Consider the following 25,316-nt stretch of genomic DNA (forward strand, 5'->3'; position numbering starts at 1 on the left):
AAATTACTAAACTATGCAAAATAGGTAGCGTGCTATTGTTCAATTATCCAATTTGAGAAAAGCATTTATGGTTAATTTTTCAAGTCTAAAACTTGGATAGCTTCCAGATAAGTCATGCTAGAACTATGCCAAAATTACCATTTAAAAAACTATGGTTTCAAAAAATAAACATATAAAACAAAACAAAAATAATAATCTCATGCTCCTTTAAAACCAAAAGTAAAAATCCTTTCCTTACTTTCCCCATCAACTTAGGAGTACTTTATAACTATGACAAGAGTATACCAAAAGATTTCTCACTGTTACAAAGTTAGTCAATAAGTTATATATAACAAGTCATTAAAATATCAAATGCATCATTTATAGGAGAGGGAAAAGAGGGAGAGAACCTGTCAATATTATCATGTGCTAGCACTTAAAACATTTTTTTAACTCTAATAAAACTTCCTCATGACCCAGAGGATAAATTCTACTTGTTACTGCCCAACATTTCTGGTACTTCCACCCAAGTATGACTTCCTTTTTACACTCAAGTAGAACCTGGATACCGAAAATGTGAACTGATAAAATCTGTCAACTGAAATATTTTGCAAATTATATGACTCAATGATGAAAGAGAAGACAAAAGATACCACTACAGTTCGCATACACCTTTAGTCAACTGAAGGCACATTTTCTCAATAATAGGGGACCCACAGAATGAAGGGGCCACTGTGCCCAGCCCAATTTTTCATCTTTCTAAATTGAGTTTTAGGAAGGCATCAGAAGCACAACTTTAAATGAACTTTATAACATGAAGTAATTGTTTTTTGGTTTGTGGTTTCTTAAGCATAAGCATAAATTAAAAATCACCTAAACCTCAAGTCAAAATAAACTTCCCCAAAACAACACAGGAAAAAGATTATAAAGCACAGTCTTAGGTAAAAGCTCTTTTAGAACTCTCCTTTCTCTCTTCACATTTTTTAAAGGTAAAAATTTCCCTAAAATTTGTACATTTAAATATAAAGCTAAATGAGGCCGGGTACTGTGGTTCCCACCTGTAATCCCAGCACTTTGGGAAGCCGAGGCCGGTGAATCACGAGGCCAGGAGTTCAAGGCAAGCCTGGCCAACATGGTGAAACTCCGTCTCTACTAAAGTTACAAAAAGTTAGCTGGGCATGGTGGCAGACACCTGTAATCCCAGCTACTTGGGGGGCTGAGGCAGGAGAATCACTTGAACCCAGGAGTCGGAGGTTGCGGTGAGCTGAGATTGTGCCACTGCACTCCAGCCTAGACAACAAGAGCAAAACTCCGTCTCAAAATATATACATATGTATATATAAAGCTAAATGATAAACATGTGGATATAAAACAACAATTTAGAAACAATCTTGAGATTTCCATAGACTTCATGGATAAGACTGAACCTCAGGATCAAACAAAACTGCTTTTTCATGCACCCTAGGCTGCTTTCACCTCAAACTCCACCATTTTTTCCACTCTGAAGACAGCTTAAATCTTAACAAAACATAGCTAATGACAACTGCAGAAATAACAGATGCATGAACAGACCAATCAATACAACTCACACACAAACATTTAAACCGCTGGTTCTCAAAATGAGGTCTGTAAACCTGAGAGTCTTCGAAACACTTTCTATGAAAGAGTTAGAAGTACCTTCACACTGTATGCCTTTTTCACTGCGCTGACATTTGCATATTTTCAAAAATTTTTAATTGGGAGGCCATCAGGCTGAGATGGCTCCAGTGCCTTGGCTTCCTACATGAGTGAACTGAAACCCAATGTCAACAGTAAGATGACTAATCAAAACCCGCCAACTAACCTCTAACTAGGAACTTTCCACTGTATCATATCCAAATAAGGCAAAAGCCTACCCAATCAAGTTATTTCTTTACTTCTGCGTTTAGCCTATAAAAGCCCCAATGCTCAGGCTGCTAAAGTGGAGCACTCTGAACCTCCTCTGGTTTTGACTGCTGCCTGATTCATGAATCCTTTAATGCTCAAATAAACTTAAAATTGTTGTCTAAAGTTTTCAACAACGATGATGCAAAATCAATGGCAGAAAAAGCTGCTTGGGGTAATCTTAGCATAAGTCCAGGCAAGTAATACTGTGGTCACTGCATTCCTCCTTACCAGCCACTTGGAATTTTTTAAAAAGGGGCCAGTCTATGATAGACAAGCAGAAAACAATGATTAATTTCGTCTTATTCCATGAGTACATTTCTTTTTTAACATTCAGTGTAAATGGGAAGTACTCATAAAGCACTTCTGCTGCATAGCTTATCTTGTTTGAGAGCTAAACTAATCACTTCTATTAAGGAATACCATTTTTACTTGAAAGATAGACTCAAATCTAAACCATGGTTATTAGGACTTGAACACTGGCAGACATTTTCTCAAAAATGACCAAGACTCTACCTTTAAGAAAAACTGACTATATAAAATTTGAATTTTCAAGCGAAAATCAAAATTCTGGAAAACCTGTATCATCCTCCATAAGCTCAAAGGCATCTAAATACTTAAAGATGCTTCTGATGCAATCAATAGTGATATTAAAGAATGTGAACTTTAACAAATGTGCCAACATCTGAAGATCTACAGAACTCAGGGAAGCAATCTTTTCCAAATGACCAATATACCATATCCCATCCCCATCATGGTCCTCTTCCCTGGGTCACAGGGGCAGCCCCATCCTTTGAATGGTGGAAGTAGCCACACCCCTACGGCTTACGCACTCTGTGCTGTGGTAGAGATGGTGCTGACCATTATCACACCAGAGCCATACCTAAAGTGGCAGAAGAGTATGGTGCCAGGCATAATGGAATCTTGCCAAGGTCCCCAAGGTCCCCCATCATTGGTGGCCCCTCCTTTGCATTTAGGGCCTCCCCACAGGCCCTTGCACTCAAGGCCTGTAATTGATTTCTGAATTGCCTTCAGGGTCTTTTTTTTTTTTTTTTTGAGACAAGGTCCCACTTAGTTGCCCAGGCTGGAATGCAGTGGCACGATCAGGGCTCACTGTAGCCTGGACCTCCCATGCTCAAGCAATCCTCCCACCTCAGCCTCTTGATTCACTGGGACTACAAGCACATGACACTATGCCCAGCTCATTTAAAAAAATTTTTTGGCCACGCATGGTGGCTCATGCCTGTAATCCCAGCACTTTGGGAGGCTGAAGTGTGCGTATCACGAGGTCAGGAGTTCAAGACTAGCCTGGCCAACATGGTGAAACTCTATCTCTACTGAAAATACAAACATTAGCCAGGTATGGTGGCGTGCACCTGTAGTCCCAGCTACTCGGGAGGCTGAGGCAGAAGAATCGCCTGAACCCAGGAGGTGGAGGCTGCAGTGAGCCGAGATCACACCACTGCACTCCAGCCTGGGCGACAGAGCAAGACCTTCCAGCCTCTACCCATTACCCAGTTCCAAAGCAACTTCCATATTTTAGGTATTTGTTACAGCAGCACCCACTCCTCAGCACCAATTTTCTATCTTGGTCCATTCAGGTTACTGTAACAAAATGCCATACACTGAGGAAACAACAGAAATTTATTTCTCATAGTTCTAGAGGCTGAGAAGTCCGAGATCAAGGCGGCAGCGGATTGAGTGTCTGGTGAGGGCCCATTGATAGACTTTTCACTGTGTTACCATTGAGTGAAAGGGGTAAGGAGTCTTCTCTCAGGCTTTTTATAAGGGTTCTAGTCTAATTCATGAGGACCCCACCCCCATGGCCTAATAACCTCCCAAAGGCCCCACTTCCTAATACCAAAACTTCCAGATCATAGCAGCAACAGATTTCATGCAGAAGAAAATGTAAGAATCCTTCACCATAGAAATTCAAGAGATTTGCAAAAATGTAAAACATTGCCACTAAAAAAGTTTAGGGAATTAGAAAACACAATTACTTTTCATTAAAAAAAAAAATTACACTAACATGTGATAGGTTTATTGTTACTTTAAAAAACTAAACAAGGCCCCGTAATCCCAGCACTTTAAGGAGACCAAGGCTGGAGAATCACTTGTGCCCGGGAGCTTGAGACTGGCCTACGCAACATAATGAGACCTTGTATTTACAAAAAATATAAAATATTAATCAGGCGTGGTGTTGCATGCCTGTAGTCCCAGTTATTCATCAAGCTGAGGTGGGAGGACTGCTTGAGCCTGAAAGGTCAAGGCTGTAGTAAGCCATGATCATGCCACTGCACTCCAGCCTGGGCGACACAGCAAGACCCTGTCTCAAAAAAATAAAAAATTAAGTAATTTTTTCTCAGTTTTAATTCCTAATATCATAAACACCAATAGATATAACATCTGAAACAGAAGTTCTTTAGGGTGCCCAATAATTTTTAAGTGTGTAAGGGGATTGTATAACCAAAATATCTGAGAAGCACTAACTTAAAACTAATAAAGGAGAATTTATTAATAAAAATCCAAGAGGTCATAAATAGTTACCTTTTAGCTACAAATAGAAGCACCCAGGCCAGGTGTGGTGGCTTATGCCTATAGTCAATCCCAACACTTTGGGAGGCTGAAGTAGACAGATTACTTGAAGCTAGGAGTTCTAGACCAGCCTGGCCAACATAGTGAAACCCCATCTCTATTAAAATTACAAAAATTAGTCAGGTATGGTGGCACACATCTGTAGTCCCAGCTACTTGGGTGGCTGAGGCACGATAATCCCTTGAACCCTGAAAGCAGAGGTTGCAGTGAGCCAAGATTGTGCCACTGCACTCCAGCCTGGGTGACAGAGCAAGACACTGTCTCAAAAAAAAAAAAAAAAGCTTCCTTCCAAACTACAACTTGGCAAAGAAATACTCCCTGTAGTTAAATATTCTGTTTTTATTTCTAACATGGTAAATACCAACAAGTATAGTACACATTAACATAAGCTTATTGGAGTCCTCAATAACTTTTTATAAGGGTACTAATGTTTGAGACCAAAAGTTTGAGAACTGGTAACTTAAACCATCTCCCAAGTGTTTATTTCTCTTAGGATTCCAACATACTTTTCTAGGCTACTTCTGAAGAGAAACACAAAGCAGGCTACCTAATATTTCCAATAAATGTTTGCAACTACTTCATAGGAATACTCAAAAAGATGACATGTTAATTACTAAAAGTTCAATCTCCAGTTTCAAATTCATTAAGAGCTCACTACATACTAGGCCCTACGCATTCTAGGGAAATTTCTCCTCCTTTCATCCAAGGTAGATAATCAAACAATGTATTTTATATTTCTTCTGTCTCAGAACACTGACACATTTGCTGTACATGTAATTTTAATCATATTAAGTTGAACATTCAAGAACATTCCATCTTGCTTCTAAAGCTCCATTTATTCAACATGTAATACTTTACTGAGTGCCTATTCTGTAGCAGGCACTATCCTAAGTGTTATAAATACATGAGTAAAGAAAATCCTGCTGTCTCATGGTTTACTTTCTAGTGCTGGAAGATAGACAATAACAATAATAAACATATGTTAGATGGTTATAACAGTTACGGACAAAATAGAACAGGGTAAGGGAGATCAAGAATGGGGGATGAGGAGGTTATCACTGAGAAAGTGACATTTGAGCAAAGAAAGGAACATACTGAGAGAACCATGCAGCTATCTAGGGGCACATCTATCCAGACAGAAGGAACAGTCCAGTGCAAAGGTTCAAATAGAACATGACTGGTGAATTAAGGAATTCTGTTATGGCCAAAGGAGAATGAGCAAAGAGAGAGCAGGCAAGAGATAAAGGAAAAAGGGTGCAGCAGTTAGGGGTGGGATGGGGCAGACTGTGTATATAGAATCCTACAGGACATTTAAGAATTTTGGCTCCTTCAATAGAGAGACATTAAAGGAATTTAACCAAAGGAATGAAACACTCTTACCTTTCTGAAGAGTTCAGAGAAAAATAATATAATAAATGATCTTAGTTTTTTAAAACAATGAACATGTTATACTAATGAAATCAGCTAGATTCAGCAAAGTACTTCTATAATTTATAAGAAACAAGAATAAGAAGCTTAAGTGGATTGCTGGGGATTAGAAATAATATACTTCAATGGGGACTCGGTGCAGTGGCTCACACCTGTTATCCCAATACTTTGAAAGGCCAAGACGGGTGGATCACTAGGGGTCAGGAGTTCAAAAGACCAGCCTGGCCAACGTAGTGAAACCTCTTCTCTACTAAAAATACAAAAATTAGCCACGCATGGTGGTGGGCGCCTGTAATCCCAGCTACTCAGGAGACTGAGGCAGGAAAGTCGAGAACCCAGGAGGCAGAGGTTGCAGTGAGCCGAGATCACGCTACTGCACTCCAGCCCAGCCTGGGCGACAGAGAGAAACTCCATGTGAAAACAAACAAAAAACAAACGGATATCCTTGTTTAGCAGAGAGACATGCAAAAATAAATATCTCTAAAAATATATAAAAAACCCTAATCGCTCTTTCTGAAAGGCTCCTGTTCCCTCTTTTTTTTTTTTTTGAGACAGAGTCTCACTCTGTAGCCAGGCTGGAGTGCAGTGGCGCACTGCAAGCTCCGCCTCCCGGGTTCACACCATTCTCCTGCCTCAGCCTCCGGAGTAGCTGGGACTACAGGAGCCCACCACCGTGCCCAGCTAATTTTGTTTTGTTTTGTTTTTAGTGGAGATGGGGTTTCACCGTATTAGCCAGAATGGTCTCGCTCTCCTGACCTCGTAATCCACCCGCCTCAGCCTCCCAAAGTGCTGGGATTACAGGTGTGAGCCAACGTGCCCAGCCTGTTCCCTCTAACTAGCTGTATGCTTCATTCCACTTCAGTTTTTCATTTGCTTATCTCTTATTAAGCACTTATGAAATGGCATGCATTTTGATTTACTTTTAATTTCATAGAGGACACATCTATAAACAACTTCAATCTTGAGCCTCTTCTCAAGCAGTAATAACATCCGTAAAACTAAATTGCCATTAAAATAAATGTAAAAATAGGTAATTTATAAAAAATTTTAATATGAGCATCTTTAATAACAAATAGAATAAAAACTGAACACAGTCTGAAGGTACTACATACTGTGGATATTTTTACTTTCAAGAGAAGAGTTAAATTATTAACATTTTCATAAATAAAATAAATGTTAACTAGAAAAACAGCAGGTACCTCTACTCTGATGACATGTAAAGGGTTTTATTTACCTGAAAAGCACTATAATGAAGCAATAGATACCACCAAAAAAGTAATCATGGGTACTTTTTAATCTTTATACATTTTATCAGCCAAAACTAAAATAAAAGGGAAATGCATAGATATCAACTGAAACACATAAAAATCACTAAATCTAGAAGACCACAATGGTAGACATACCTGTTTCTGCTGCCTAATATCCCTACCCCAACATTTTGGTAATCGCCCTATTTTCCTGTGGGAAACTAGCTCCTCCCTCCATCCCACGCGGTCCTCAGATACACATAAATCACAATGACCAGTTCTACACTGGCCATGGGAATAGACACGCAACTAAATTTAGGGCAGACCCTCTCCCCACCACCCCACAGCTATCTGCTCCAGAGCAGAATAACAGACAGAAGCCGTCAGAACTCTCACGGCAACAGCCACATGGGGAAGAGGTTATTCCTTGCCTCCGTGTTTCTAAATTTCCCAGAGCTGCCCATGTTCTGATCTTTGCATTTCCATTTGACTGTAGCCCAGAATCCTTCTTACAAATAAATTGCTTTTTCTATACTTTAACTAGAATCTATTTCTAGGACCTGCAATTAAAGAATCCTAACAACTGGCCAGGCATGGTGGCTCATGCCTATAATCCCAGCACTTTGGGAGGCCAAGGTGGGCAGATCACCTGAAGTCAGGAGTTCGAGACCAGCCTGGCCAACATGAAAAAATACAAAAATTAGCCAGGCATGGTGGTGTGGGCCTGTAATCCCAGCTAATCGGGAGGCTGAGGCCAGAGAATCGCTTGAACTCAGGAGGTGGAGGATGCAGTTAGCCGAGATCACACCACTGCACTCCAGCCTGCGTAACAGAATGAAAACTACATCTCAAAAAAAAAAAAAAAAAAATCCTAACAACCACTAAATCTCCAAGGAATCCTTCTAAAATGACTGTGTTGGAGCAAAGGGACTGTGTTGGAGCAAAGGAGGATCCTCTATAAAACCAGACAGATGATCAAAGAGAAGCTATTAGTAATACATAGTATTTGAAACAATACTTAGCCTTGCTGGTAATTATATAAACAAACACACTTAATGAATTCACTTGTCTAAATCAGCACTGTCCAAAAGAAATTTCTGCAATGATAGAAATGTTCTATATCTGCACTGTCCAACATGACAGTCACTTGCCACACGTGTGGCTACTGAGCACTTGAAATGTAGGTGGCACAAATATGGAAGGAATTTAAAATTTTTATTTAATTTTAGTTCGTTTAAGTTTACATTTAAATACACACAAGTGGCAGGGCACAGTGGCTCACACCTGTAAGCCCAGGAGCTCAAGGCCAGCTTGGGCGACATGCTGAAACCCCACCTCTACAAAACATACAAAAACTAGCTGGGTATGGTAGTGAGCACCTGTGGTCTCAGCTACACAGGAGGCTGAGGCAAGAGGACTGCTTGAGCCCAGGAGGTAGAAGCTATACATGAGCTGTGATTGTGCCACTGCACTCCGGACTGGATGACAGAGCAAGAGACCCTATCATTAAATAATAATAAAAACACAGAAGGAACTAGTGGCCACCTTATTGGAGAGCAGAGCTCTAAATTAACAAAATTAATGGCCGGGCACAGTGGCTCACTCCTGTAATCCCAGCACTTTGGAGGCCGAGGCAAGCAGATCACTTGAGGCCAGGAGTTTGAGACCAGCCTGGCCAACATGGTGAAACCCTGTCTCTCCTAAAATACAAAAGTTAGCTGGGCATGGTGATGCACGTCCATAGTCCCAGCTACTTGGGAAGCTGAAGCATGAGAATCGTTTGAACCCAGGAGGCAGAGGTTGCAGTGAGCCGAGATTGTGCCAGTGCACTCCAGCCTGGGTGACAGAGTGAGACTCTGGTCTCAAAAAATAATAAAAAATTAATTAACAAAATTTAAAACACCCATTTAAATCTATTGCTGTAAGGTCCTCAAGAAAATACTGCTAATGACAGTGTAAACTGGGTCACGTCCTTTAAGCAGTCTGGAAATATTTACCAAAAGCCAGAGAAACGTTCACTCTAAAATTCCAGTAAATTTATCCAAATAATTTAGAAGAAAGAAAAAAGAGCCAAACAACAAAGGTGGTTTTTTTTTAGCAGCAGTACAGTACTGACAAGCCAGCTAAAACAACTCAAAATATCAAGAAAAAAGAATGATAGAATATAGTTAAATATCTGAACATACAGATAATATTTTAACATACAATTAAAATACAGTTAAGAGACCATCAAAAAAATAAATTAGGAGGTCATGTAAACACACATAAAAGCAAAAACAGAATGTTAAATCCAGCAAAAGAGAAAATAAACATGTTAACAAAACAGAATTATGATCATGTTTGAAGAAACCATACATAATATAAAGATCCAGAGGCCTATGGAGAAATGTAATAATTGTATTTAGCAGCAGACATTTAAAATTACTTCATAGTTTTCCTGAATGGCAATAGATAGCTCTTCCCTTAGGTATTACCAGTTACTTTTAAATGACATTTTGCTTTCTCACTCAAATTATTATTTCCTCTTCTTTTTAACCACCATTCCACTGAACACAAATTAAATTTAAAAAATCTAGTGGACTAAATATACAGCTGTATCCTCCTAATTAGAAAGGGTTAGTAAACAATGAAGCTTTACAGAGAACTAGCATAGAATTTAGCAGACCTAAAGATATATATGGGGAGTATGACAATGTAAACTGGCTTACGTCCTTTAAGTAGTCTGGAAATATTTATCAAAAGCCATAGAAAGGTTCACTCTTTCTCTTGCGTTCTCTAAAGCTTCCTAAATAGTGTGCCCAATGGTCCCAGCTATGTGCTGGGATAGGGCCTTCAGCCTACCACATTTATCGAATTTACCCAGTATGCCATGTAAATATTATCATTTTATACATGAAAAGAATTGGAAAGCACTATCTTTTTTTTTTTTTTTTTGAGACAGAGTCTCTCTCTGTCGCCCAGGCTGGAGTGCAGTGGCAGGATCTTGGCTCACTGCAAGCTCCGCCTCCCGGGTTCACACCACTCTCCTGCCTCAGCCTGCTGAGTAGCTGGGACTACAGGCGCCCGCCACCGCGCCCGGCTAATTTTTTGTATTTTTAGTAGAGACGGGGATGGTCTCGATCTCCTGACCTTGTGATCCGCCCGCCTCGGCCTCCCAAAGTGCTGGGATTACAGGCGTGAGCCACCGTGCCCGGCCTTGGAAAGCACTATCTTAATGGATCAGAGTTCCATCCTTACAGCCTAGATAAAACTAATTGTAGCCTGGAAGCAGGATATACAAGTCAATTTAGCCACTGTATCCTTCTCTAACAATGCTACTTCCACAGGTTCTGAAATTTTATCCAGCCCAATTAATAAGCTAATACAAAACAAACTTTAAGAATAAATTTGTAAGAGGTTACGTTTTTGAAAAAAAGGTATTAACACTAGTAACTGAAAATTCCTTAGCAAGACTGCATCTTGAAATTTTACTTCTTGCTCTTTTTCACACACAAATGCCAAACTTTCACATAGTTTGTGTTCCTGAGTGCTTGAGTGAGTCTACACTTAGAATGAAATACTCAAAAGCTAAAGTTCACTCAACTGAGCTATTACCTTGTTGATGCCGTAACACTATTTGATTCCAGGATGTTTTCAGTCATCCTTAATTGTACCACCTCTGGCATGTCATTTGATTTTTCTGCACCCTCTTCTGGAAGTTCTTCAATATGTTCCAGCTTCTCATCTTCCTCTTCTTCCTCAGAAAGTTCATTAACCTATATAAATAAAAGGAAATTCAGAATTAAAATGTGATGAAACTGTTAACACATCTAAGACATACTAGTCTATGAAAATTTTAAACACAAACAACTCATTTTTATTTACTCATTTCCTAAGATCAATCTCTCTTATGGAGTAACTGTCAACTTTCTCATATCAAAATAAAATTGCAACCAGACAAATGTAACATTTTGAAGCTAGATTAGTGTATCACTAGTTGCAAATTAGTATATTAGTATATACTAATTTTACAATTAGTATATCTAGGAATATAAGTAAGCCTATAAGGTATAGTTAACATTAAGAAAACTTAATTTTCTAACTTGGTTTGTAAATGTAACACTTACAACAGACTTTTAATTGATCTGATTTCCAGGTGCCTTAAACAAGTCATTTTAATACAGTAAGTGTGAAAAACGAAGGGCAAAAAAATGTTGCCTTAAGATGTTAGCTACATTTTAGAAAACGTCAGCTAACTTCTAAGTGATTCAGATTGAATTATTCATGAAGAGATGGGATCCTACAACAAGGAAGAACTCATATTTTGACCAGTAAGCACAAGTCAAGGTTATAATTATCTTGCTAGCAGCAGCTCTAAAATGTCCTCCATTATCAAACTGGCTACGTATGTAATCACTCTAATAAAAAGATACTGAAATATTAGAGAAAGAAAACCAGCGAAATACTTTCAAATGAGTTTTTAAGTTATCCCAAAGAAGAAACCATCTATAGAATGGCTTAATATAAACTAATACTAGTCATTAAAGACTCTGAGCAATAAAAGTACGCTTTTTCTCCGTTCTAGAAAAATGCAATAGAAATACCTAGAATATATGTGTTTACTACTACATGTAACAGTGGTGTTTTTTCTGATGGACAAATACAGTTACTAGAATACTATCAGAAAGTAAAACTACAACCAAAAGAAAGTTAATTACACTGTGATATTCTATCACACTCCTAATCAACAAGTACAGAGTGCTTCTTTTAATGTATAACACAGGCTGGGTACAGTGCCTTACACCTATAATCCCAGCACTTTTGAGAGGCTGAGGGGGTTGGAACACTTGAACCCAGGAGTTCCAGACCAGCCTGGGCAACATGGTGAAACCTTGTCTCTACAAAAAATACAAAAATTAGCCAGGCATGGTGGCATGTGCTTGTAGTCTCAGCTACCACTTGGGAGACTGAGGTAGGAGAATCACTTGGGTCCAGGAGGTCGGGGCTGAAGAGAGCCATGATTGTGATGCTGCACTCCAACCTGGGTGACAGAGTAAGATTCGGTTTCAAAATTGAATAAAGTATAATACAGTAGTTAAAAGCTAGGCCTCAGAGGCAGAAATATCTATATTCACACATCCCTACTTGCCCCTAACTTTCTCTGGCAGCTTACTTAACTTGACCAAGTCTTAAGTATAAAATGGAGATGCTATACTAACTACCTCACAGAGCTGGTTGAAAGGATTAATATACATAACCTCTTCAGCAATGTCTATACATAATAAGCAATAATGCCTATCATTATAACTGAAATTGCTGTCATTTCTTTAACAGCATAGATCCTAGTTTCTACATGTAATATCATTTTTTATATCAATGAAGACAGTATCCACCATCCAAACTACCTAAAGCAGGAGGTCTCAACCACAGGTCTATCGAGGTCACTAGTCAGATGGGTCACTAAAAAGTCATTATTAACAATAGTTAGGCCAGGCACGGTGGCCCATGCCTGTAATCCCAGAACTTTCGGAGGCCAAAGGGTGGATCACTTGAGGCCAGAAGATCGAGACCAGCCTGGACAACATGGTGAAATCCAATCTATACTAAACATACAAAAATTAGCCAGATGTGGTGGCGTGTGCCTGTAATCCCAGCTACTCGGAAGGCTGAGACAGAATTGCCTGAACCCAGGAGGCAGAGGTTGCAATGAGCCAAGATCGCACACTGCACTCCAGCCTGGGCAACAGAGCAAGACTTTGTCTCAAAAATAAAAACAAAACAGTTAGTGAACCATTTAGTTCACATATAAAGTACATGCAGCAGATTCTGTATAATTCGTTGTGTTTATAAATATCTTTCCTAGTCCATCCCACATTATGTTGATGAAAAGGACTGAAAAATCATTGGCTTAAGTGATTAACTGAGAGGTAAGATTTCAACACAAAGGTGAAAATCTCAAATGACAGATCAGGTTTTAAAGTAGATCAAATGAGAAATTATCCTCTTTCCCCATCTATGTATTTAATTAACTAGTGAAGGTTGAGAGGATGTACTTAATATCCATTTCATAATCTAAGCAAGGAAACACTGGCCAAAAAAAAAAAAAAAATTGTTTTCAGAAGTATAAAAGGGAGCCAGGCGCGGTGGCTCATGCTTGTAACCCCAGCACTTTGGGAGGCAGAGGTGGGCGAATCACCTGAGGGCTGGAGTTCGAGACCTGTCTGGCCAACATGGCGAAAGCCCGTCTCTACTAAAAATACAAAAATTAGCCAGGCATGGTGGCAAGTGCCTGTCATCCCAGGCTGGGGCAGGAGAATTGCTTGAATCTGGGAGATGGGGGTTGCAGTAAGCCAAGATCACACCATTGCACTCCAGCCTGGGTGACAGAGCAAGACTGTCTCAAAAAAAAAAAAAGGTGGGGTGGGGGGCAGGGAGTTATTGTGGTTGATTAATAAAAGCTTGGGCACAACAGCAAAATATAAAAAAAAAAATTTAAGAAGGCTTTTAAAACAGAATAAAAAATTACTCAGTTCACACCTTTTTGGTATAGAGATACTATTATTTTAACATATTTTTGTTTGGTTTTGAGACACAGTCTTGCTCTGTCGGTCAGGCTGAAGTGCAGTGGTACGATCTTGGCTCACTGCAACCTCCGCCTCCCAGGTTCAAGCAACTCTCCTGCCTCAGCCTCCTGAGTAGCTGGGATTACAGGCATACACCCCTACGCCTGGCTAATTTTCATATTTTCAGTACAGACAGTGTTTCACCATGTTGGCCGGGCTGGTCTCAAACCCTTGACCTCAGGTGATCCACCCACCACAGCTTTCCACAGTGCTGGGATTACAGGTGTGAGCCACCATGGCTGGCCTATTTTAACATGTTATATCACACTTTTTAAAATCATTTTATGGGGCCAGGTGTGGTGGCTCACACCTATAATACCAACATTTTGGAAGGCCAAGGCAGGAGGATTGCTTGAGGCCAAGAGTTCAAGACCAACCTGGGCAACATAGTGAAACTCTGTCTCCACAAAAAATTTTAAAAATTAGCCAAGCATTGTAGCACATGCCTGTAGTCCCAACTACTCAAGAAGCTGAGGCAGGAGGATCATGAGCCCAGAAGTTCAAGGTTACAGTAAGTTATGACCATGCCACTGCACTCCAGCCTGGGCAACACAGTGAGACCCTCTCAAAAAAATAATAAAATCATTTCATGTATAAAGTCAATAGCTCCGAGGAACTATGAAAGCATTATACTTGAATATATCGAATATATTCAATTCAATAAGCTTTATAGAAATTGACAGTCTCTAGTATTTTCAACAATAATCATCAACTAAAATATGACATGAACAATTAATTACCCTGTGGGGTTTTTTTCTCTCCCCTCTCAAGGCCTCCCAAAGTAACTTCCTGCACTAAGAACTGACTCAATTATTTTGAGCTAAACTAAGCATTAAAGACTTGGATTAAAATGCTGTCTTACCCCACACTAATATTCGAAGTTCTTCTTGATCCTCTCCTTGTCAACCTGACCTTCTGCTTATCAACACTATTTTGTTCAGAAGTTATTTTGAACTTGCTCTACGTATGCAGCAGCCTCAACTCCACTTATGGAAAACCTCATCCATACTTCCATGTCTTCTTTCTTTGACTGCTATAATTCCCTTCTCTAGGGCCTCGTGAAATGCCTGCTCTCCAGACTCCAGTTTGTGGAGAACGCTGCTACCTGTCTTCTCAAATGTATAAAGAAACATCATTATCACCTCCATCTTCAAACCATTCTACTGGATTCTCATTCATTTAAGGATCCATACGAAATCCATTTGACTCTGCATCATCCTTCAAGCACTCCCTGTTTATCATCTCCAGCCACCTATCTCTCTCATATTATTAATAAAAATATCTACTACCTGGAAAAGATTCTAATAGTCAAATATTTGCATTAATGGGATGAAACTATAAAAGAATTAAGTGCTGGATAAACTTTGCTTCCTTCAAATATTAAAATCAGGAGAAAAATCAAAGCACTGCCAAGACGGGCCAGGTCTACCCACATCTTTAAATATATAGACAAGAAACTGAAAATATTTAAGAACACAATCAAGTTGTGCTGAGTTTGAGGATATTTATGTCTGCTTAAATACCTTATCAATTCTGCCTCACAAATCAAACTAAAGTTATCAAATCCACTTACAAAAAAACCTCATAAATCTGTAATTTTGTTACTTGTAAATCACATTCCAGAAACATAATAAAAATTGATAAGAAAATAGATTCTGAGACAGAATTGATAAAAAAAATTGGTAAGAAAATAATTAGCAACATGGGACAAGATAATTAAATCTACAGCATGTCTCTCAGGACCCACTGCACTACTCCATTTATTAAGCTTAATTATACTAACATCCTTTTCTCTTTTTTTCTTTTTTTTTTTTTGGAGACAAGGTCTCACTCTGTCACCAAGGCTGAAGTGCAGTGGCATGATCTCGACTCATTGCAACCTCTGCCTCCTGGGTTCAGGCGACTCCTGTGCCTCAGGGTCCAGAGTAGCTAGGACTACAGGTGTGTGCCACCACAGCCAGATAATTTTTGTATTTTTAGTAGAGATGGGGTTTTACCCTGTTCATCAGGTTGATCTGAAATTCCTGGCCTCAAGCGATCTACCCATCTCAGCCTCCCAAAGTGCTGGGACTACAGGTGTGAGCTACCGCACCTGGCCTAATGTCCCTTTTTCTATCCATGGGCAAACATGCAGAATTCAACACTACCTTATGGTGCCTCACCATTCTATTTAATGTAAGGCACAATGTATTTTAAGTCAATTTTTCTAGTGCAAAAAAAAATACAAAACTACTGATGCAATATATGTGAGATAAAGACATTTCAGCATACATCAGAAAACCATGGAAGAAAAGAAATATTGAATTATAGCAAAATATAAAACATAAGGCATATCCTGCAGACTTTAGAGAAGTCAAGATGTAAATATTAAGTTGACATTACCAGTTCTTAGAAGTCAAATCATCTTAAAAATGTAAAAAATAAACGACACAAACATTATGTATATTATTTCATTTTTATCTGCCATTACTTACATTTTTGAAAATCACTGAACTGAAATATAAACAAAATAGGCCAGGTGCAGTGGCTCATGCCTATAATCTCAGCACTCTGGGAGGCCAAGGCAGGCAGATCACTTGATGTCAGGAGTTCGAGATCAGCCTGGCCAAAACGATAAAACCCAGTGTCTACCAAAAATACACGCACACGCACACACACATTAGTCAGGCATGGCAGAGTGACTGTAGTCCCAGCTACTTAGGAGGCGAAGCACAAGAATCGCTTCAACTCAGGAAGTGGAGGCTGCAGTAAGCCAAGATTGTACCACTGCACTCCAGCCTGGGCAACCAGAGCAAGACTCCGTCTCAGGACAGGATGGAAGGACGGAAGGAAGGAAGGAAATAAAGGTGGCATGCAGAACTCCCCAAGAGGTAGATTTCTTTTGAGCATCAAAAGACATTAAAGGTTTAAGGCATACCTATCTACTTATCCTCTTCTTGTCATTTTGCTTCAAGCAAGAATAATTTAGAGATCTATCAGTTCCTTAAACCAAGTTTTTAAGTCAAGAACTGTGTATGATAACTGGAACCCCTCAAAAAATGTGCCAAGAGTTCTATGCATCACTAATTCAGGCTACAAATTCTACCCTTAATTTATTACATATACACACAGACACAGGTTTCAACCTCGGTCTACACACTGCAAGCTCTAATCTGGCATCTATTACTGTTCCTTTAAAGTTCCTGATATTTGGATAGGAAGAAAGAGAAATGAGAAAAAAGAGAAGGAGAGAAAGGGAAAGAGGGAAGAAGGGAGAGAGGGAGGGAAAGCCAAAGATAAAAATGCTTACATGGCTAGGCGCAGTGGCTCACACCTGTAATCCCAGCACTTTGAGAGGCCAAGGTGGGTGGATCACCTGAGATCAGTCAGGAGTTCAAGACCAGCCTGGCAAGCATGGTGAAATCCTGTCTCTACTAAAAATACAAAATTAGCCAGGCATGGCAGTAGCTGCCTGTAATCCCAGCTACTCAGGAGGCTGAGGCAGGAGAATTGCTTGAACCTGGGAGGTGGAAGTTGCAGTGAGCCTAGATCACACCACTGCACTCCAGCCTGGGTGACAGTGAGACTCCGTCTCAAAAGAAAAAAAAAAAAGAAAAAAAAAAACCCTTACATAAAGAAAAGCTGAAGTATAAACTCCAAATATTAAAAAGTATTAGTCATAAAAGTTCACAAAAGCATCAAAACTCTTTTAAAGTTAGGCTGCCCAGAAAATAAAACTCTGAATCCACATAATGATATACAAGAACTATCAGGACTAATGAAAATCTGTTATGATCGACGACCTCTCAAAAGATGATGCTTTGTAATCTCACAGCAAATGAAGGGAAGCAACCATGCAAACCTGAATACATCTAAGAGTGACAGAGAAGCTTCTAAATATTACACCAGAAGCAGACAGATACCAAGATTATTCTGAGAAAACCAGAATGTACCACCCCCTTTCTAAGTGGGGACTGACACTATAAATCAAATAAATTTTAAGGTTCTACCCACACAATAGGAAACTACACAGGTGTAAAAAAAAAAATAACGTGCTCTCTATATTCTAATAAGATCTTCAAAACAAGGGGCAGAACAGTGTGGATAGTATCCTACTTTCTTGTAGAAAAAAACTGTTAGAAAATATTTACTTGTATTTGCTTTTAAAAACTGGAAAAACAAAAAACCAAGGGGAGGAAAGAAAGAAGGAAAAGGTGAGTATGGATGACAGCAAGACATTTTACCATATATTCTACCATTTTTAAGAAACAGGTGAATTATTATCCATTAAAAAAAGAAGTATCAGCCCCAACTAACACTCAAAATATAGGTGACTTCATAGGTTTTAACGTTAATAAAAGTTTGATGGCAAACCACTTCACGTAAGTGCAGAAGAAAAACTTCTACACAGATCTAAATCACAAATTTTAAACCTGAGAAGACTGGACTAACATGGCTTTACAATAAACTGTTAATTATTCAGCTTCAATATTCCCATTTCATAAAGGAGAAAGTTAAGTATGAGCCTTGTATAGTCTCAACCATCAAGATTATAAGTGGCTGGACGTAGTGGCGCATGCCTATAATCCCAACGCTTTCAGAGGCCAAGGCAGGAGGCTTGCATGAGGCCAGGAGTTCAAGACCAGCCTGGGCAACATAACAAGACCCTGTCTCTATAAAAAATAAAACAATTTTGTAAAAGATTATAAGGTAACCTCAGAAAGAGATTTTAATATTCTAGAGTCACCAGAATTTAAAAATTACCTGCCACTTAAACTATTAATATCCAGAGGCTTTCCATTAATGATAATTATACTATTGTGTTGATTTGCTATATTACTGAAGAAAAACTTCAAATTTTTAAAAATGTGTACCTAATCTTTCCCTCTACTTTAAATTTCTCACCCCTTGCCTATATTCCTCTATGCTAGCAGTTTCTCTGCAAAAAACCAAAACACAGCATTATCCTTACAAAATAAACAATAGTTAGAAAAAAACAAAAACAAAAAATCTCTACTGTATACTCTGATTTTAATGCCTTTTCCTTATTAATCGAATTATGGAGGGCAGGATGTTGTTCAGGGAAAAAAAAAATCATGAATGTGCCACCTACTGATTACATGTAATAATCAAGATAATTACTTCCAAGTCAGTACTTAAATTCCACTTATGCCTATGGCAAGTCTTTAAGAGCATATTATTCTTAAAAAAAAAAAAAAAAAGAAAGAAAGAAATTATCCCTCCAAATAGAATATTCTCACCTGTTCAGTAATTGAACTCAAATCATTAGATGAAAAATCTTCCTCTTCATTCTCAAAAAACTCATAGTAGTTTTCCAGAAGTCCAGCCATTATCCTGCTCACTATTTCTTGCTCTTTCATATCTTCCACATCTGTGTAAATGCTAAGAATAAAAGTCCAAATTGAGAGTTCTTAAATCAATCACTGGTAAAGGTAGAAGACAACCAATGAGACACTTTATGAACACAGGCAATTTATGTCACCATTCTGTGCTTCCATTCTCCCATCTGTAAAATCTACCTAATTTGTAGCCTGTTCACAAAAATGTTGTAAGAATTAATTATATCTACTATAAAAAATAATTGTTCATCAAGCAACCTACAATCGTTGGGAGACAATATAATGATTCCATTTCACGTATCTAATTTTTAAAAATTAAACAAAAATTTTTGAAACAACTTACTGGAAGACATCTGGACCAAAGACAGCAGCCAAAGAATTTGCAGACCAAATTTCTTCATGATGTGATGCTACATTGGCTAAAAATCTACACAGAAACTTTAACAAACTGTAATTAACAGGTGGAAGCTGTTGCAAGAGGAACCTCAACTTTCTTCCAAATTCATCTTCATTATTATAATCTATAAAACAATAATGATAGGGTTTTTTTAAATAAAGGAAAAAGCAAAGCTCTGATATTTTGCCAGGTTCACATTACTCTATCCACATCACCTTTTTACTGCAACAATTCAAAACCTCTTCACTTCCTCTACTGGGGCCAAATGCCTTAGGGCTTTCCATTTCACTTATGAAACAGAGAAGAGGTGGAGAAGAGGAGCTGGAAAAAAGGAACTCAACCCCTTAATTGCTGGAGGATGTTTTCTTCATCTATTACTCATTGGCCCCAATTCTCTACTTTTGTTTTTTTGTTTTGATTTTTTTTTAAATTCTCATCCTACTGTCTCCAGCATGACCGTACCTGTGTTTCCACACTAGTGCCAACTATAAAAGGTCAAAATGCACTGGCCATGCCAGACAATACAAACTACTAGTGAGCAAAGCAGAGATGCAATTTGAGGGGCTAATAGTATCAGCGATACCTTTCAGCTTGGAAAGGAAAAACAAGGAAAGAACAAAGTAACAGTGTGATTTTCTTCTCCTGGCTTCCCAAATAAACAATTAACTTCAGCAATATCAGTAGAACTAAATTAAAAGGTCTTTCATTTCTTGTCTGTTTTTCTCCTCTAAATTTATGCGGGTTTCTGCTTATCAAGTAAACTTTATCACACAAGTTAGGCCTTGTATTTATCGTGTCAATGAGTTTTCACTAGCAGAAACTAGATCTGTATTAATTCCATTGATTGGTGAGGATCCCATTTGGGAGAAAAAAGTGCTCAGAGGTTCTCTCAAAATAAAGTGATTTATTGCTTCATGAGTAAAAACCAATTCAATTATGTTTCATTTTGTATTTTTCGGCAGGTTCTTAAAATTATTTTACTGAAAAACTTTTGGTAAAAGGTTATGGTCATGATATTAGCCATCTCTGCAAAATAATACTAGTCTAGAAAGTTTATCAGGAAATAGGACTCCAGTACTATGTTGATTAAAAAAAAATTTTTTGGGGCCTGGTACGGTGGCTCACGCTTGTAATCCCAGCACTTTGCTGAGGCAGGCACATCGCCTGAGCTCAGGAGTTTGAGACCAGCCTGGGCAACATGGCGAAACCCTGTTCTACCAAAAATACAAAAATTAGTCGAGTGTACTGGCATACACATATGGTCCCAGCTACTCAGGAGGCTGAGGTGAGACAATGGCTTGAGCCTAGGAGGCACTGGTTGCAGTGAGCTGAGATCGTGCCACTGCACTTCAGCCTGGGTAACAGAGTGAGACCCTGTCTCAAAAATTTAAAAAAAAAAAAAAGAAAACAAAATTTTTAAGTTTATCAGGAAAGGCTATAGTCACATGAGTTTTACTTAAAATTTAAAATGCAACCAATAACAACTCTTCTATACTTTGTAATATTACCAGCTGTCCATTCAAAAGTACTAGTACTTCAATTTTAAAATCAGATGGAATAGTCCCTGGATTAATGTTTAAATCACTGTACCTATAACTGATGAGAAATTTTAACAACCTAAGCATTCAACAGAAAAGGATTATTTTAGAAAATCACGTACCAAAAATGCAAGCATTATCAATATAATGAAGACACCAACACTGACAAATTCTACCTAACATTCTCTCCAGCTCTGTGGCACTTAATGCCTAGCATACCTATCCATATGTTTATTTTTATCATCTATTTATCCATCCTCCCTTTATCCTCTATAGCATTTCAGTTCTGTGAGGGCAGAGATTTTTTTTTCTGAGACAGGCTGTCGCTCCAGGGTGGAGTGCAGTGGCATGCTCACTGAGGCTCACCGCAGCCTCAACCTCCCAGGCCCAAGCGATCCTCCCACATCTACTTCCTAGGTAGCTAGAACCACAAGCAAATGCCACCACAGCTGGCTATTTTTTGAAGTTTTCGTAGCGACAGGGTCTCTCTATGTGTTCCAGACTGGTCTAGAACTCCTAGGCTCAAGTGATCCTCCCACCTCAGCCTCCCAAAGTGCTGGAATTACAGGTGTGAGTCACCACACCCAGCCATGAGGGCAGAGATTTTCACCTAGTTTTTTTCAGTGCTGAATTCTCAGTATCTGGAGCAAAGGTCCACAGCCGGGGCTGCAGACCAGTCTGTGGCCTGTTAGGAACTGGGCCATACAGCAGGAGGTGAGCAGCGAGTCAGATCAGCAGCAGCATTAGGTTCTCATAGGAGCAAGAACGCTACTGTGAACTGTGCATGCAAGGAATCTAGATTGTACATTCTTTATGAGAATCTAATGCCTAATGATCTGAGTTAGAACAGCTTCATCCCAAAACCATTCCTCCTCCCCATCAGTGGAAAAACTGTCTTCCACAAAACCGGTCCCTGGTGTCAAAAAGGTTGAGGACTGCTGGTCTAGAGCAATGCCTAGCATATAGCAGATGTTCAATACACATTAGTTGAATTCACTGAATGAATACACAATAACTGAATAAAGATGTTGAACATACTACACCATTTGACTTGATGGTGTGGTAAGCTTGTGGGCAATACTGTTTTTATTTGAAATACTATCAACATTATCCAAAGTTTTGTTGGGTACATTTCTTCTACACATTTATACCTATACTGGCCTGTTTCTGAAGTCTTCAAATAAGGCACAGAAGCACTTCAAAATACATTAAATATATACATACTTGCTTAAATTTCTTTCCTTTGGAGTCTACTTTCTAGTTAAATCATATCCAGGGAAAATAATGTATGTTATCAGAGAAGTTTCCCCTAACAATTCCTTCAAGTACTGTAATATTTTCTGGAAATGTTCTAACTAATCCACAAAACTGCTAGCTATGTTTTCTACCAAAACACAACGGATAAGCAGTTGAACTAACCATTATGGTCTAAACCAGAAGTTGTCAACATCTGACAAATGAACGGCTGTCATGACTTTGGGGAAGACAGTGCCTATGGTAAAGCTAAACATCCTACAGTACATAACCCCCATCACAAAAAATTATCAAGCCCAAAATTAACAGTACCAAGGCTGTGAAACCCTAGTCTAAATGAAAAGTTTAACCACACCAGTGAATGCACTGTCCTGCTACCACAGAGAAATGAAACCACTTTTTAAAAACAAAAGCTGAAATGCAACTGCAACAGTGCTTCTTTCATGGTCTTAAAAGCAATAACTGTCATGTATTTGTGAACATTAAAATATTATCATATTATTTATCTACAGCTGGGTGCCATGGCTCATGCCTGTAATTCCAGCACTCTGGGAGGCCAAGGTGGGTGGATCACTTGAGGTCAGGAGCTCGAGATCAGCCTGACCAACATGGTGAAACCCCATCTCTACTAAAAATACAAAAATCAGCTGGGTATGGTAGCATACACCCATAGTCCCAGCTACTCAGGAGGCTGAAGCACGAGAATCACTTAAACCTGCAGAGGTTGCAGTGCACTGCAGAGGTTGCAGTAAGCCAAGATGGTCCCACTGCACTCCAGCCTAGGCGACAGAGCAAGACTCTGTCTCAAAAAATAAAAGAAACAAACAAAATTATCTGCAGTAAACAAAGAGAGGAACCTTTGTTCAGAGATCTAGACATCTTCCCAAAAGAATAACTAAATGAATGAATGAAAAGATGATATTACAACATAAATGCAAATATCACCTCAAATACTACCACACCTAGCAGAATAGCTATTAAAGAAATGGGTGTATATGTGAGTATATGTGCACACATACATATACATGCCAATGATTATGTATGTGTAAGTGGAAAATAGAAGAAAACAGTGAATTTCTCATATTAAACATGAAAGCACTTATGGACCATAAGTATTTCTGCATGTCTTAAATTCCTTCACAAGTGAATGTTAGCATAAGAATAATTAATGAGATGTGTATTGTAATTCCATGAATGTCAACATGGTACATGGTGCTATCATAATTTTAAATGAAAACCAGGCCTTGGCTAAGACTGATACTTTTTCAAATAGGGTAAATGCGCGATTTTTGAAAGAAAAGAAGGGGTAGGATTGGTTTACAATTTATGATCAGAAAGTTGAGTCTTTGAAGAGGAACTTAGTTGTCCCAACAGTACATGATGCTGTCATAATTTTAAATGAAAACCAGGCCAGGTACAACGGCTCACTCCTATAATCCCAGTGCTTTGGGAAACTGAGACAAGAGGATCACTTGAGCTCAGGAGTTCAAGACCTGCCTGGGCAACATAGCAAGATCTTGTCTCTCCAAAAAAATAAAAAATTTTTAAAAATTAGCCAGGCAAGGTGATGCACCCCTGTAGTCCCAGCTACTCAGGAGGCTGAGGCAGGAGGATCACTTGAGCCCTGGAGATCAAGGCGGTAGTGAGCTAGGATCACACCACTGCACTCCAGCCTGGCCGACAGCAAGAACATTTTAAAAAACAAAACAAAACAAAAACAAAACAAAAAACAACAAATAAATGAAAACCAATTGAAATGACGATCCTAGTGAAAAATAAATAGTTTCTGATAGATACTACCCGTGAGTCAATGACTTTGCTTCCATTAAATCTCATTGCAATTATTAATTTATAAATTTTCATTCAGGACTGAAAGATTATCTGAATCTTGCAACTTTAAATACATGTCTGCAATTCAGCTAACAGAGGGAACATGGAAACCTATCACTATAAAGAGAATGGCTCTAGAGTTATCTAAAAAGGCTCAAAAAACCTTCATCATACTGGTTTCAGTTCATATTTAATAAATGCAAAATGCTTATTAGGTATCTCAACATAAACATTTGAAAACATTCCTGTAATAATAAAATGAATTCAAAAAGTCAAAACAAAAAACCGTAATTTTGGGGGGAGAAAAATTAAAGTGATGAATTGAAAAAAGGGGAGCCTTACTAATAACATTTCGCTTTAAAACCTGTTTTTTGATCCAGATTATACAGTAAAAGAACAGAACTGAATCAGGTTACCCATTCCTGAATATAGCAAGTTCAAAGTGAGCCTTATGATTTAGCTGTACAGAAAACATGTGTAAGAGGGTCACAGAACATCTCTGCATTGACCTTTATACATAAATCAAAAACACCTAACTAACTTAGGCTCACAGTTTAAAATTTAAGAAAAAGACAGATAAACCTTTTCAAAAGAAAATACACTTTCTCTGACAACATAATACTTAAGGATATATACACACATATTATAGAATGCCCAGCTGTGATAGAGATAGGCACAAAGGAAGCAGTTATAATTTCTTAGCATAACTGAATTTCTTTAGAAGCCCTGATTCAAAAGATAAATGAACTCCATAATACCAAAAAAGCCTGAAAAGGTATAAAATTCAAGAAATATATAATGTTATATGCCAACTTTATACATTTTCCTATATAATGAAGCATGTCCCTCCATTACAAATATATGAATACCATTTGGCTCTAGGAACAGAAGCATTTCCTCACTTCTTGGTTCTTTGACCTTTCTGCTGCCTCTACCCCTATTTTTCCCGTTCCTATTCCACTCTAGCTAAGCACTACTTTTTAGTCACCACCAAAAAAAAACCTAACAAAGATAAATCTTTTTTTGTTTCTTTGGCTTAGAGTCTGATGTTCAATTTGATATTCATTTCCTTTAGGTAAGCGTCCAAGAACAAGTTTTAGGTATATTCCAAGACTAGAATCAAAGTTATCTTCTTGCTTTTGCTAGGAAATTCTATCAAACCAGAGATAAGAAACCCTAATAGT

General features: G+C 38.5%; 1 protein-coding gene across 4 annotated transcripts in view; it reads right to left on the reverse strand.

Moving 5' to 3' along the window:
* Window positions 1-25,316, reverse strand: part of FAM13B (family with sequence similarity 13, member B) — an 88,697-nt gene that overhangs the window by 45,765 nt on the left and 17,616 nt on the right. For all 4 annotated transcript variants that reach the window (XM_011969158.1, XM_011969157.1, XM_011969155.1 and 1 more), the window contains 3 exons: window positions 19,457-19,634; window positions 19,015-19,156; window positions 10,767-10,927 (listed from right to left, as the gene is read on the reverse strand). In XM_011969158.1, the coding sequence (XP_011824548.1) occupies window positions 10,767-10,927; window positions 19,015-19,156; window positions 19,457-19,634 (481 nt within the window). The remainder of the gene's footprint in view (window positions 1-10,766; window positions 10,928-19,014; window positions 19,157-19,456; window positions 19,635-25,316) is intronic.

Source organism: Mandrillus leucophaeus, unplaced genomic scaffold, assembly GCF_000951045.1.
Source record: "Mandrillus leucophaeus isolate KB7577 unplaced genomic scaffold, Mleu.le_1.0 Scaffold88, whole genome shotgun sequence".
NCBI classification, from domain to species: Eukaryota; Metazoa; Chordata; class Mammalia; order Primates; family Cercopithecidae; genus Mandrillus; species Mandrillus leucophaeus.